We start from the raw sequence: 15,867 nt of genomic DNA on the forward strand, positions 1-15,867 counted from the left end.
ATCTGATATTTATTGTGCACTCTGTAGTGGGGGAGAGGCTTTAATTTTAGCATCAAAGCTGTTTAACAGTCAGAGACATGAACTTGTAGCCACATAATGTCAACTGTAGAGAAGGATGGAAAGTCATGCAGTGTGCTGGCACGAGTGGCTGCATAGATAAGCAGAGCACCAAAGACAGGAGAGGTGATTCTTGAGAGTTCAGTTCTGCTTTATCACAGAATGAATGGGAACAGTATGTGATAATGTGTTAATTTTTCTGTTGCTACACAAAGATATGGTATAAAATTGAACAAAAAATGGATGGTGTGGCCAAATAATGTAATAAAATTGCTGTTGGAGTTCTCTCATCTTTGAGTGCTTGAACCTCCAACAAGGTCAGTACACCTCTTTGTGTTATAATGTGTCTTCTTTACTTAAGAAGAAGGAATACAGATGAAATCAGGAGATGATTCTTCATTTTATTTTTCGAAGGAGAAGGAAGAAAGTAAATTTGGAAATGGAAGAGACAAAGACCATAGTTGAGTGGTTTGCCGAGAGCTGAATAAAGAGCTGATCACACTTGGCTTTCGCCTCTTTGAAGCCCAGGCTGGGTAGCACTTCTGCTTAAAGGAGTGGGACGTGGGCTGAAAAGCTTTTCAGTTTGGGTTCTGTGTCTTCTCCTGTTGTCTCTGGATTTTTTTAGGCTTTATGCAAGTCTGTCATCCATATAAAAACGTCATTGAAATGCTGCAGATTTTGACCTAGTGTAGGACTCCAGGGAGCTTTGCATGCAGGGCTCTGCCCGTGTAGAAGTGAAAAATGGAAATGATGCAGTGCTAAAATGAGTGCCTATAATTTTAGGTAACTGTGCTCTTGCCTGCTGCTGCTCAGAGCATGAATCCCACCAACCTGTCTGTGCTCGGCAGCGTTGCTGAATCCCCCCAGCAAATGGCTCTGGAGCAGGGTCAACAAGCAGATAGAGTAAGTTGCCAGGCACCCTTTTCTTTTGAATGTGAAAGTACTGATTTCATTGCTCCATTGTCTCAGGTGATGAACTGTGTCTGAGTGATATGGGAGGAGATGCAGAGAAACCCTAGCACAGATTTGTACTGTCTTCATCTCACTGTGGAATGTGTGTTGTGTTGTTTTCTTGAGAGAGAGATCATATTATCTAATACACAGAGAAACCTCATCTGTGGGTGGTTTTGTCTTGAGCAAGCACCTTAAAATAATCTTTGCTTTGAGAAACAAAGTTAACACAAGATGCAACTCTGACTGTCACATAGGACAACATCCTCTGGGTGTCCTTGCCAATCTGTTGACAGCTTTACTGTGTTCAGTGTTTCTTGTTTGCTACCTGAGAAACCTGTGTAGCAGGTGGATATTCAGTGCGCTGCATGTTGGTTAAAATGTAGGGAAAGTCAAGGAAAAACTTCATTAAAATAGCGAGAGAATAAAGTAGTCTTGGTGTTATCTCCTCCCTCATTGACTTTTTTTACACGTGTGTTCTGGGGATTGTTTTCATCTGATTGTATGATAGGAGGAAAAAAATGTACCAAAGTGCAGGATTTGACAGTTTGTACAAAACAAGTTGAAATACAGCTTTAGGCTCTGTATAACTTCCAGAGAGCTTGGACTCCATTGCTGAAACTTTTCATGAACATCCAGAACTTCTGACTTCAGTTTTTTCTCCCTTGAAGTCAGGCCTTGCCAGAGCTGTCCTGAGTGACTGTCAGCAGCAGGGATTTCAAGCATCACTCAGCATTCGTGTGTCGTGTAGCATCACTTTCCTTCCTCCTCCTTTCCTTTACCAGAGAAAGCAGAAAGGGTAGGCCAGCAGGAGCCTTCATTGCTTGTTTTTGTAAGAGTGTTTTTCCTTGTGAACCAGTTCTGATTGCTTTTTGTGAATTCTGTCTTCAGGCATCGTTACCGGTGCATAACCAGGTGTTACCTCCTATGGAGGCAGTGGATGGTTCTGACCCTCTGGCACCGCTGCAGAATCAGATGGAAAGGATGGAAACAAAAGAGGAAGATGACGAGGATGAAGAAGATGATGAAGATGGGGAAGACACTGACATGGATGAATGGGATCCAGATCCACCTCGACCATTTGATCCCAATGATCTGTGTAAGCATGTGAAGTAGTGTGTAGTTTTTCAGCTGCCCTTTCTTTTGCTTTCACCAGGCCTCTACTAGATGGGGTCAAAGATCTCTTGTATTTTTAGCAGAACTAGCTAAAGCCCTTTATATCCAGAAATGCATGCTCATGTTGGGCTTTGTCACTTAGAAGGCAAAGTGAGATAGTTTTTTATTTTGTGGGAGGCCATCCTCCCTAATCTTTTAAAAGAAAGACAGACTATTGGAATGAATGTTCCTGTATCTGAGATGAAGATGCTCAGAGTGGTAAGGCTGTCTCTTCTGAGCTGGTGCGTGAGTGTCTGTCTGACAGTCATGTCCTCTCTGACTTTGTGTTATAGGGTGTGAAGAGTGTAATAATGCACATCCCTCCGTGTGTCCAAAACATGGACCTTTGCATCCAATCCCAAACCGGCCTGTGCTGACCAAGGCAAGAGCCAGCCTCCCCTTGGTGCTCTACATAGACAGGTTTTTGGGAGGTGTCTTCTCCAAAAGGCGTATCCCCAAACGCACACAATTTGGACCTGTAGAAGGACCCCTGGTTAGACAAACTGAGCTCAAAGACTGCTATATCCATTTGAAGGTAAGGGGGTGTGGGTGAGAGGAGAGGAATTTGTTTAAACTTTGATTTTTGTGAATTTGAATCAGTGGCTGTGACTTGATCAATTACTTTACTGGACATGTTCCTGTTTTGCTTCATTTCTGAATATAACTCAGAAATATCCAGCTTCCTTTGGCTTCAAATCTATCCCTTTATCCAAGGAGGCAGTAATCATGATGAATATTCTAGCATTATGGTGTTATGGTGTATAGGACTTCAAGAATGCAATGCTGTGAATCACTGTCATGTAGGCAGAAGCAACGTGTAGACATAAAAATAGTCTGAGGATGTTTTGCAGCCGTTATTTTGCGTTGTGCTGTAACTTATTTTTTCTGCCTTTCCCTTCTTCCTCCCCCAGGATGTAGGGGAGAGGAGATACTTTTCTCTCTCGTTCTCCTTGCCAAGTCTATTGGCATGAGATAAACTGGATTTCACTAATTTCTATTTCATATTTACTGGCTTGATCGTAGGAGTTACTCTAGTATTTGCCTGAGATATGGTCCACAGTCTTAAGAGCAGTGGTCAGGGTCTGACTAGGACTACAGACAGATTCAGTAACCAAAAAGAAGTTCATTTGAAGAAGTGGGTTTTTTTTTCCTTAACAGCTTGAGGCACTGAGAGGCCTGAAATAGAAGTGGGTGTGCTAGTTAGAAACATCTGACAACATCTGCTGTATCCACTACTGAAAGTTCAGCTTCTTGTGCCTCAGTCACAGCTGTACATCACATACTGTGCCTGACTCTAATCACTACCTGTGTCTAAGTATTTTCCTGTGTACTGCTTGTTCTTGGATCCCCATTAGCAAAGAGATCAGCTATGTGCTCGTTGCTTTTCTGATGTAAATGTTGTGTAGTCACAGTAGACTTTCTTTAGAAATTGGAATTCTTTCAAATCTGCTGCAAGAAAGTCACGTGTAACTGATTTTTATTACAGGTGTCTCTTGATAAAGGTGACAGAAAAGACAGAGATTTGCAAGAGGACCTGTGGTTTGAACTTTCTAGTGAGGCTCTTTGTAACTGGATGATGTTTGTGCGTCCAGCTCAAAACCATTTGGAGCAGAACCTGGTTGCTTATCAGTATGGCCACCACATTTATTACACAACCATTAAGAACGTGGAGCCCAAACAGGAACTCAAGGTATGGCATTGCTCGTATTTGTGGGCTTGCTGTTGCTACTGATGGAACCAATTTCAGTTGCTACCTAATAAGCGCAACTCCAAAAGCCAGAAATGATTGCTGTAAATAATTGGAGCATTTTTTAGGGCTTTTTCCTATGATAAAGCACATGCTGGCCTGAATCAAATGTCACTGAACTCAGCAGTCAGCCACTTACAGGTTTTAAATGAGTTTGGCTGAGACATAAAATGAGGAAGCTTAAAATTAGAGCATGTAAATGATTTGCTTGTCACTGTCATGCTTTACACTGCATATATTTTGCTGATGCAATCTAATTTTTATTACAGTAGTCTTATTCTTTTTAGTTCTGGATGCCCTTTCCAGTTAGTCCTATGTGCCTTTGACATGTTTTCTGGTGCCTTAAGTGAATGTGGTCTTTCACTTTACCTGGCTTTCCTGGAACTTTTGAAACTTTGCATGTGGAAAGTGATAAAGGATATTGTGACTGCTCTGTGAGTGACTTTTTGTTCCCTCTAAAAATATATTGATTACTTTGAGCTCAAAGCAGCATGGCTGGCTGAGACAGCCTTCCTTTTTAGCATCGTCTGGGGAACTGGGGAGGTAACAAAGGAAAAACTAGTATCAGGAAATGGTTTGTTCTTCAGAGCATTCTTGTTGCACATAAGTTCTTACAGTTTAACAGAAGGAAGTTTTAAACACACTTAGCTAAACCAAAAGCCTGCTTATACGCTTGTTGCTGATTTTTAAGAGCAGAAACTATTTCCTTCCCTGGAATCAGTTTTTAATTTCTTTAAACCAAATCACTGGAAACCTTATTAATCTATTCTAGATGTATCCAAACTGCATTTTTCAACTGTTTTAAAATCAATTTGAAATCAGACTTCAATTAAATCTGTACAGACCTCCTTGTGAAAGCACCATTTTTCTTGCTTCGTGTGTCAGTAGTGTCTTTAGGTGTAAAACTGTTGGGATAGATGACAGCAAATTACCTAGCCTGTGTAGTGTTTTCTTTGCCAAGTAGGCATCTATGAATTTGTGAGAACTTGAGCACTGCATGACAGGTGAGTTGTCTGGGGGCTCCAGTTTCCTCCTTTGTCCAGCTAGTTAGATGCCTACAAAGTACCATGTACATGCTGAGGAAGTCTTCCAAGGTCTTACAGATGCTGCTCTCAGCACTGCTACAAAAACACCTGTGAGTGAGTCACAACTTGTCCAGGTTTTTCATGCTGGAAATCCGTTCATGCCTTATTTAAGAACATCTTTTAAAATTGAGCCTTTTTAAGTAAACAGCAAGATGAAAAGCAACACAAAAATTTTGGGCTAAATTTAAGCATCTGATTCTAGGTTCTGGTAAACTTCTGTCATTTGTGTGGCTCTCTGCTGAAGGTTTCCTAAATCACTTCAATCATAAAAAGTGGGCCCAGCATGCTGCAGCCTGGCAGTCCTTTGTTCTGGGAAGCAAGACTGTATTTCTTGAGACTTCTGCTTCTAAAAACACTTCTATGTGTGTCTCTGCATGCTGTGCTGCCTGTTGTCTGTGTAAAGACATGGGAAATCCCTCGAGTTAAGAATTCTTCCTTTTGGTACAACTGCCCTCCCAAATAACAGTGCTGTGCAGTCAGATCTGCAGAGATGAATTTTCTTTCCTTTAGAATGCTGGTAGCCAAGTGTGAGATTAACATTTGTATGAGGAGGCTGTGCCTTAACATTACATGGACGTGCTTTCAAAGCTAAGCTCTTCTATTCATCAGTGGAGGTATATTGAGCTCAACAGGCTTTATTAGCAAGGACGAAAGGAGAAAAAGGAATTAGGGTCGAGGCAAATAAAGTAAGCATGTTGCATAGAAAACATTTTTCAAATGAATTCATTTGTTCCTTTCCATGTAAGGAAGCATTGTGTTACCTTGTGTTTCCCACTCAAGGTGTGGTATGCTGCCTCTTATGCAGAGTTTGTGAACCAGAAGATCCACGACATATCTGAGGAGGAACGCAAGGGTAATTTGGGCTCTTCTGCCTTCTGTTTGCAGTGTGATGTGGTTGGGTGGTAAACTTGGCTTTGAGTACGGGGCCTATAAGCTACTGGAAAGAGGTGTTTCTGTACTTGAGTAATGAACCTATATGCTCCTGCTTCAGATTGAGGAAACTTCTGTTGACTGCACCTAGCCACACAATGCTGTAGGTGCTCTTTTGTGTATCTAATTCACGTGAATTTTCCTCAGTGACCTTCTTGTCTTTCTGCAAGGAGCTGTAGTTGCGTCACAGGGCAGAGGGGATTGCTAAAAGCAATGTTAAGTGGGGCTGTGCTGGGTGTTCTGCAGCCTGTCTCCACTTGAGTGGAGAAATACAGCCCAGGATAGAAGCGCTTGGGGAAAAAAAATGAGGCATTTAATTGATAGTGTCTGAAATGCTGTTGCTGACCTTTCCAATGGAACACAGTTCTCAGAGAGCAAGAGAAGAACTGGCCATGTTACGAGTGCAACCGTCGTTTCATGAGCTCAGAGCAACTTCAGCAGCATCTCAACTCCCATGATGAGAAGCTGGACTTCTTCAGCAGGTACTGAAAGCTTTAGTTTTGTCCCTGTATAATGTTGTTGCTCTTCAAGGTTTGCAGAATTAATATCTGCAGGTATTAGTAACCAACTTGGGTATTCAGGAGAGAATGGCTCAGCACTAAGAAGGTGAAAATACAGCACCAGAAAGCTGACCGGCTTAAGAGGCTTTGTCACAGAAAGAGCTGAAGGAAAATAAATACTTCAGGGAAGTTAGTGAATTTTTTGTTGTTTTTTTTAACAGTGACTTAAACTGCAATATTTTTGCATGATAAAAGTGAAATACTGATCCTTTTCTGATGTATCCAGATACAGAGCTCAAAGAATGAGGCATCTAGTGCTTTGCCTCTCCACTGAGGTGGAAAGATAGTTATCCTGACCTATTATAAACTCAATCTAGAACCATCCTTCAGGGAACAGTAGACACTGGTGCCTTGTTCCTGAAATTTAAGTGGCTGCATTTTTTTTTTTTTGACACAGAGTTGTTCCCTTCAGTTTACAGTGTCTGAGTGCCTTTCTGGGGAGGGATGTTATGGCTTCGGGCTTTAAATTGGATTGCTGGTACAGTTACTTCCCAGCACTCTGTACCCTGGGATGCCAGAAGGAGAGTTGCTATGGCTGAGTGCTTGCTGGAAGCCAGTAGTCCTCTCAGTCCCAAAATTATCAAAGTAAATTATAATGTGTTCTGTACTGTGATTTCTCAGAGTGCAGCACAAGAGCACTGGTTGGTACCTGCTTATAGTTTTTGGTGATAGTTTCTTCAGATTTTGTTCTTCATTGCAGGCTGTTGGTACTAAGTAAGAATGCATAAAACGAGTGAAGATGCCAAATCCATCTCTTGTCTCTAACTTGAAGCATTGTGCTCTGCAGAGCCAGAGGAAGAGGTCGTGGGCGAGGAAAAAGAAGGTTTGGACCAGGCAGGCGCCCGGGACGCCCTCCCAAATTCATGCGTATGGAAGTAACCATTGAGAATGGAGAGAAGTGTGAAGAAGGAACACAGGTATATTTGGGATGGGGAGGAGGAAAATAAGATACCATATGGGCTGTAAATGTTTAACTAGAAGAATTTAGGGCATCAGTGTAAACTGAAGGCTTGCTCCTGCTTTATACCTAAGGAAATTGTGATGTTTGTAGGTGTGAGTGTTTGCTGGGGAGCACATCACTTCTGTTCTATAAAGTCTGTAAAATTGCTTGCATTTCTACAGCAACTTTAATCCCAAATCTTGTAGCAGTGAGAGGCTATTGCAGCTGTTTAGCAGCATCACAGAAGTAATTTAGACAGTAAAACTGTAATGGGAATTTAGGTTCGCATTTGTCCTTTCTGGAACATGAGGTCAGAGCCTGCTCTTATAACTGTTGCTGGTGGAATTAAATCAGAGCTATGATTCTTTATGATGTTTTAATATTAACAAAGGGTCCTTCTGTCGGCCTACTTACTGCAGAATTATTTTGCTTGTGGCTGATAGTTATATTCTACAGGAACCTAACATGATACATTGATATAAATTAAATGTTAATTCTGTCTAATGCTGACTGGGCATAGGGTTAACATAAGACCCTTTTATGAAGGTGTCACAAGAAATCAGTGGCTCAGTTTCGTTGCTTAGCTAAAAGCTGATGTCTGGAGTGGTGATTTTCTTCTGGCATCTCACTAGGTTACAGTTCATTGCTGACTCAAAGGGAGGAAGGTCTACATGGCCTCTGAATGCCTGCTACTTGCTTTCTGAGCATGCAGAATTGCCCTAAATTTTGCATTATATGCATACAGTTTGAGATGATGCCACTCTCTTTGCAAATTGAGCCAGCAGCCAGCTCCATGTTCCAGCTCTTCTCTCCAGAGAGTCAAGACTCAGTGGGCACAATCCTGTGCTAATTTGTTTGAGTGGCTCTGGACTGGTGGTGGCTCACATCCTCCCAGCTTGGGAATATGGCCCAGATCTAGTTCACATGTGTCTGTAAAGTCAAGCAGGGAAGTATCCCAGGTCTTTGGATGTCTGCCCACCTTCCTAATGACTAGGCACAAGTTCGTCTGCCTGAGAACTTGAGGCTTGAGGTGTCATGACCACGGTTCTGTGTCAGCATGTGTGAAAATTTGCCACCTAGGCTAGGGTGGGACCTTTGGATAGTATACTGTTCTACTAAATCTCCCTGTCTGGTAAGCACTAATGATTTATAACAGCTGCACTCCTTTGCATCTTGCTGTTTTTTTTTTTTTTCTCCCACGCCTCCATTTGTGTTTGAACAGTACCAGCCCTGAGCTGTTGCACTCTTGATGTTTTGCTTCATAATTTGAGCTTTTAAGTTCCTTAGTTGCATTGTAAGTGATCACATGTAAGGATCTATGGGTTTTTATTCTCCTCATACTGGAGGTTTCTATCCAAAAGGAGTTATTGGGCTTTTTGAGGAAAGCAAACGTAGATTGTAGCATGTACTTCCTGTTCCAAACATCCTTTTCTTTTATAGTAATGCTAAAATGGAAGAGAGTATCTTTGTGTGATAAATATAAGTAATATATGCAGCTGGGTAGGTGAGAGTATGCAGAACTTGGAAACTGGATAGTGAAACACACTGTGCACAGTGTAATGATCTCATTTATCACTCTTCAGTTCATCATTCCAGCTAGTTTGCTAGAAAGGGGAGACCCTGCATATCAATGCCTGATAATGTTTTGGGGTGACAACAGTTTCAATGAGACAGAAATTCCTTGCTTTTCCTGGAGGTCCAATCCGTGCTACTCACTTTGGTCTTAAAGTTTCTTACAGGTCATCTTTGGTTTAAGCAGTGATGAGGTCAATAGTGCAGAAGTTTGTTTGGCTGTTAACAGCTGGGTTATTTTGATCATCTGTGTCCAATCTGATGTGGATTATGTTATGGCAAAAAGTGTTATGTTCTTGCAGTACTTCTTCCTCAGTGCTCTGAACATTGGCTGCTGTAGGTGGAGAACTGCTGAGATTATCACTGAAACATATTGGAATAGAGCAGTGTAGACACTTTTGTTTATAGCTTACAGTGAAATATGTAGAAGTCTGGTTGTCTGCTGAGTAATATCAAAGCATTTTTCAGTGGGTGGGGGGAATAATCACTGGCTGTATGGTTTGCGATTTCAGGACTTGCTGCATTTTTCCAGCAAGGGGCAGTTTGATGAGGCCAGACAAGCAACACTGAATGGGCTGGAGCAGCAGGAACAGACTCCAGTGCCATCAGAGACACAGTCGACACTGGAACAGCAGTCAGAAAACCACCCGCTACAGATCCAGCCCCAGCACGATGAGAGTGCAGTGCCTACACAGAGCACCATGACAGCAGATGACATGAGGCGAGCAAAGCGTATCAGGGTAAGCAAAGACAATGGTGGCTCATGTTTTCTCTCACCCTCTCCATTTGCTGTAACCCAGAGAATGCTGGACCTGCCTGAAAGGAACAACTGATCCCTTTCTCCCACTGCAGTATCCATTTCCAAGTCCTGATTAAAGCATCTCATTCCTAGCAAATTTTCCTTCTGAGAAGAAGACAAATCTCATGTAAAGAACGAGTGTCTCATGAGATGCTATTGAGAACTGGTCACCAATTGGAGCTGATTCAATTCCAGCACAGTAATTCTTTCACAGAAGCACAGTCCATCCAAGCTGGCAAGCAGGAGTGCTTCCAACAGCCGGCTGGATCATGGTGCTGTGGCACAGACTGGCTTATTCACAGCACCATCTGTGCCTCTCAGAGCTCTTGCTTTGCAAATAGTTGCTAAAGAGAAATCACAACCTCAGTTCAGATCTGCTTAGCTGATGATAGTGATAAAATCCTTTCTTGGGGTAGAAAACCTGTCTGTCTTTGTGAGATTAAAACCTGTGCTAAGAGCTTTGTATACCAACAACAAATGCTTTGAACCTGAGCTTTGTCAGCTGAGTGAGCTGTTTTTTTTCCTCTATTGTGTGTGGGAGGGAAATGATTCAAGCAAATAATCCTTCAAGCCGTGTAACTGTGAGATTGGTTTATTTAGCCAAAAAATCTTTCTCTTCCATGTGTAAAATTTTGATTACAGAAAGGAACAGCTGCAATTTGGTAAGACATAGTTCTTAGGGGATGAAAAGATTAGGAAAGAGTTGAGTAAGAGTTCAGTATAGAAAGATGTTGAGCCAGATTTGTGTCTCAGTTTACACTGATATGTATGCAAACAGTGATGGTGTTACCTCGTAAATACAGCAGCATATCTTGAAGGAGGAGTTTGGCTGTGATGTTAATTTAAGATTTTATTAGACAGTAAATGCAGGAGGAAAGGGAAAGAAATTCTGAAGGTACCTATGTCTTGCTGCTTGGTGTTTGTTCTCTGAGCATTTATCACAAGCGGATCACAAAAAGAGGTGTGCAGTGGTGGTTTAATCCTCAGTGATGTGTTTGTAGCACCAAACCTATAAATTAAACAGCTTGTGCTTAGCAGAGTCCTGGTGATGTTTCAGGAGAGGGGCATTGGCAGAATGGCACGCTGATGGTTGTGTAGCACTTTTCCTCTTTGCATCAGGCTGAGCAATGAGAGTTTGAGACAACAGAAAACTAGCTGCCATTACCTTTTAACAACTGAAGAACTGTATTGAGCTTTAATACCCTGTACAGTATGTAATTCATTTCCAAAGAATAGATTGATTACCATCTGGAAACCTATACAGCTTTAGTTCTTCCTTATTACTCACATAAGATTGCATTTTCAAAGCCAACAATCTCTTGTGACTCACTTCAGCTTTTTTTAAGGTTTAAGGCAGGGATGCTCTGCATGTATTTTCATTCCAGCTGTGGTATTGAACTCTGGTGCCCCAGGTTCAAGTCCTGATGGAATTAGTTCATTTTTCATCCTCTGCTTTGAAGCCTGTGGAGTTTGACTTTTAATATGGAAGTCTGTTAGTTACTATTAAAGGGATATACTCTTTTAATAAAATAGAAGTACAGTGTTGTCTTCAGCTAAAAGGAATTTTTTATTAATTTCAATTTAGTTCCATTGTCCAGAGTGATTATGGACTGATCTCAGGAACACATCAGTGCATTTCCAGATGGCCTTTTTTCATGTACAGACCTGATCCTAACATGCCCTTCGTGTGGGGTAACTGTTTACTCAGAGGAAGCAAGTGGCATGACAGGGATATGATTTGGAAAGCACAGTCATTTCCTCTGTGCTGAAAGAAGGAAGGTGATAAGTTCTGTAATGATGAGTACAGACAATAAGATGAGGCTCAAAATGTCACTATTCCTCGACTTTCCACCCTATCAATCCTTGCCTGGTTGTCATTCTGCCCTAATTATTCCCTTTTGCCAGAGGTATTTCATTCTCTCTGTGGCTCCAGTTACATTACATCATTATTAACTCTGAATCTAAGAAAACGAGAAGTCACAAAATACTTTCAAGGTTATCTGTGCTTTTTATTTCGGTCCTTTAAATCCTCCTGGGCAGTTGTTGTTTACAAGTTAAACATTGAAGATCTATTCAGTGGTTCTTAAGGCAAAAAACTCAGTGGAGTTTTGTTTAAGTAAAGGGGGAAAAAAGCAGTCTGAAGTGCTGGCCCTCACTGAGGCCCACAGAAAGCGTGAATACAGAAGTCATGACTTCTGTTTTCAAATCCATTGCATAACATAAGTATTTTTCTCTTCCTTAATGCTGCCTGCTCAGCTGGAGCTGCAGGTAGGTTTATTTTTTTTTTGCGTTTTTTCCGTATCTAATGAGATGGTACATAACAACATTGCATTCTATGTTGTTTTGTCCAGCTTCTGTTTAGTGTCTCTTGATTGATCCCCACCTCATCAGTTACAGTTACGTGGTTACAGTTGTCCTTTAAGCAACTGGCATCCAGAATGAAGAGTTACCTGAGTAACAACTGACATTTTTGTAGTGATTTCCATACTTTACTGCTCCCAGGACTGTGCTGACTTAGAAGATGTGGAAGTAGCCTGGCCTGCTGTCTTAGTAGTCAGATTGTTTGAGGTACAGATAGCAACGTATGTTAGCAGTGGAGTTGAGAACTTGTAGCACATGTCTTTAGCTGTTTGACTTGTTAGCACATCCTTGTAGTTAAGGCAAAATTATATGGGAAAGTGAAGGGAAAGAAGAGCAACTTAGGATATTAAATCTTAAAAATAAAAATTTGTGCAACTCTTGCTCAGTTCAGTGTTCCTAGTTTCTTTCAATACCAAGAAAAGCAGTTTTCAGGTTTGACTGTGTATAGTCTGCTTCCCTTGGAGCAGACAACAGAATTTGAGTGAGTTTCTTTTGATTTAGCACCATCATGGGTTTTTAGCTTCTTCACTTTTAGGCTCTTAGGTGTGATATATGCTAAATGGCAAAGATGAACAAATTGCTCTCAAGTTCTTACCTATGCTTATAAAACTGCCATTCTGCCCCTGCTGTAGTATTTTGAAATTCTGTTCTTCTTAATAATAGTAAAAAAGGGCCAGCATCTCTTAAAACTTATGGTGGAATGCATTTTTCCAGGCAATGCTAAACCACTGCTGCACACCTCTGATCTTCACAGAAGTGGATTTTTGTACTGGGCAGTGGAGTTGCATCAGCCCTGCTCCTGCATGACAGAGGGAGGGATAGACACGTGGGGCTGACTGCATGGCCCAGTCCTGAAACATAAATTGGAACTACAGCTCTCTTCTTGTACCCAGGTCTCTTCTTTGGAGGGGGATTTAGCTCTATTTTACAGAAGAATGCCATGCTAAAGATGGAAATGTGGACAGGAGGGGGAACTTCTCCATTCTGCTTCCTTAACTCAGTGTGTAATTGCAGGTATTTCCCTTCTATCCATCACAGCATCCACTTCTGTAAAATGCAGACTGTCTGTGTGACCAGAGCGCCTTTTGAAGTTCAGGTTCACTGATCTGTTGTTTTTTGATCTCGGAAACGTTGGTCTGTGAAGTCAGTGTCCAGCAAAAGCTAATGGACTCTGTTTCTTTCAGAATGCAGCTCTTCAGCACCTGTTCATAAGGAAATCCTTCCGCCCATTCAAATGCCTCCAGTGTGGGAAGGCGTTCCGGGAAAAGGACAAACTGGATCAGCATCTGAGGTTCCACGGCCGGGAAGGGAACTGCCCTCTGACTTGTGACATTTGCAACAAGGGCTTTATCAACAGTGGTTCTCTCGAGAGCCACATGAAGTTCCACATGGACCAGAAAACATATTCCTGCATTTTCTGTCCCGAGTCCTTTGACCGTTTGGATTTACTCAAAGATCACGTGGCCATTCATATCATTGATGGCTATTTCACCTGTCCTACCTGCAAAAAGCGCTTTCCAGACTTCATCCAGGTGAGATGTTGTACTGATTTAAAGCCCCACCTGCCAAATCTCTTGCACGTGCTGTTTTTCTTCTTTTTTCTTTTTTCTGGTGCTTGGATTTCAAATGTGAACCCTCGTTAATATTTTTTTGAAAGAAAAAGCTCAAAACATGGAATTCTTTAAGCAGTGAAGGCTAGTCTCAAAGTAGGCGAAAGCAATTGCTGTTATAGAAAGTGTCAGCAAGATATCAGCTGTTAAGATGAACTTATTTTTAAGCCAGATAGATGAGAACTTTTTTTTTGCTAAGAATTTGAGACTGTTTTACCACACATTTTTTTTTTTAATAATAAATTCCACTGTTCTGTGATCTGCAATTCTAGGTCAAGAAACACGTCCGCAGTTTCCATTCAGAAAAGATTTATCAGTGCACAGAGTGTGACAAGGCTTTCTGCCGCCCTGACAAGCTGCGGCTCCACATGTTGCGGCACTCGGACCGCAAAGACTTCCTGTGCTCCACGTGTGGCAAGCAGTTCAAGGTGAGATGAGATGATTCCTCACTGGATCACTCCTGATACAAGTGGAAGTCAGTGTTCTTTACCTCCCTTCAAGCAGATTAAGGTCGTGCTCTGAGGAGGAAGGAATGGATGTAAGCACTGCTTTGTGTAGTGTGAGAGTTACAGCATTTGTTTCTGCTAGAAAAGAGGCCAAGATCCAACCTAGCAAACTCTGCTTAATAAGGTGCTTCATGTTTCACATCTTGTTTCTAATAAGTTAATATCTAAGAAAGTTTCATCTGCTCATCAAGAAATGTTTCGTTAAACGGCTCAGTTGCTAAGTGCTCGTGTTGTGTAGCTTCTGGCAATTTAGTTAGGAAAATCTTTCTGATACACCAATGGATTGGTAATATTTCTGGCTGAGGTGTGCATGTCCATGGAATGCATCTTGTCAGCACATCATGGCATCCAGATGTCTTTGCAGATTACTTCAGAATAAGTGGAGCAGACGGAGCCAGGCAAAGGGTGATGGATGCAGTCTAGTTTTCCATGAGATGCTGGGGGGGGGTTGGAAAGCAGTTCTGGGTGAGAAGAAGCACATTCTGAACAACGTGTGCCCAAAGGGGCTGAATGACATTGGGACAGGCTCAGTACCACTCTGGGGCTTGAAGTCAGCATTGCTGGAGAACATTAAGAATCTTCTAGTCACGTAGAGTCAGTTGTAGATGAATTCAGAAAAAAACCAGGTTGGAGGGGTTCACTTCTATTGAAGCCACTAACTTAGCATTAGTTTGACTTTGCCTTTTGTGGCTGAGTAACCATCAGCCTAAGCTCAAAGTTCTTTCTGTGCTTGTCCAGTGCTGAGCATGCACCTCTATTTCACAGCAGTAGTGAAGAGGAAAAGCCAAAGAGGTGTCTGAACAACTTACATTGTGGTTCCTATCTGTAGCAAATAGTGTGGCAGTAAGCACTAGTGATGTTGTTATTGTTATTATTACTATCATTGCCTGATTGCTGTTGCTGTAGAGGAAGGACAAATTGCGAGAGCACATGCAGAGGATGCACAACCCAGAGAGGGAGGCCAAGAAAGCTGATCGAATCAGCCGCTCCAAAACTTTCAAGCCTCGGATCGCTTCCACTGACTACGAGAGCTTCATGTTCAAGTGCCGGCTGTGCATGATGGGCTTCCGCCGCAGGGGGATGTTGGTGAGCATCCACGTGATCCAGCTCCACTTCTCACATCTTAATAGTTAAGGAATAAAGGTAGAATTCCCATCGCTAGAACACAGCGATGCTGTGAAACCAGCATAATCTTACTGTTGATTTGAAGCTAGGCATCTTTAAACCTGTACATCTTCTCTATTCGGCAGGTGTGTGATTTTATGTATTTCATTGCCTGTCTGCTTGTCCCCAGCATCTCAGTGCTGTGCAGCGTTGGTTGAGCCTTAGTGATTGTTCAGCTTTTATGATGCTTTCATGTTTCTTTCCTGCTCCTCGGGAGGGGCCTCTGCTGGCCAAGCACTGTGACTGCCCCTGTGGAAGGATGCTAGCAAATAAGGCTTCTTTCATGTTTTGAGGTTGTGATCTCTCCTAGCAGAGATCCTTTATATCAACTTGTTCTCAGCTACCCAAGACTTCTGACAAGTTATTTTAACCCTTTCCATTGTATTTTGATGAGGGAAACTATGAATGAGTACAGCAAGGCCATGTGTTT

The 15,867-nt window shown here is 42.0% G+C and overlaps 1 protein-coding gene across 12 annotated transcripts in view; it reads left to right on the forward strand.

The window, feature by feature from the left end:
* PRDM10 (PR/SET domain 10) overlaps positions 1-15,867 on the forward strand; it is a 39,415-nt gene that overhangs the window by 14,277 nt on the left and 9,271 nt on the right. For 11 of the 12 annotated variants that reach the window (XM_085209124.1, XM_085209125.1, XM_085209126.1 and 8 more), the window contains 11 exons: positions 841-960; positions 1,900-2,107; positions 2,457-2,698; positions 3,650-3,853; positions 5,776-5,848; positions 6,290-6,407; positions 7,273-7,402; positions 9,510-9,737; positions 13,342-13,689; positions 14,040-14,195; positions 15,180-15,359. In XM_085209124.1, coding sequence (XP_085065250.1) covers positions 841-960; positions 1,900-2,107; positions 2,457-2,698; positions 3,650-3,853; positions 5,776-5,848; positions 6,290-6,407; positions 7,273-7,402; positions 9,510-9,737; positions 13,342-13,689; positions 14,040-14,195; positions 15,180-15,359 — 2,007 coding nt within the window. The remainder of the gene's footprint in view (positions 1-840; positions 961-1,899; positions 2,108-2,456; positions 2,699-3,649; positions 3,854-5,775; positions 5,849-6,289; positions 6,408-7,272; positions 7,403-9,509; positions 9,738-13,341; positions 13,690-14,039; positions 14,196-15,179; positions 15,360-15,867) is intronic. The other variant, XM_010723603.4, reaches the window with a different exon arrangement.

The sequence above is a fragment of the Meleagris gallopavo genome, chromosome 26 (assembly GCF_905368555.1).
Source record: "Meleagris gallopavo chromosome 26, MGAL_WU_HG_1.1, whole genome shotgun sequence".
Lineage (NCBI taxonomy): Eukaryota > Metazoa > Chordata > Aves > Galliformes > Phasianidae > Meleagris > Meleagris gallopavo.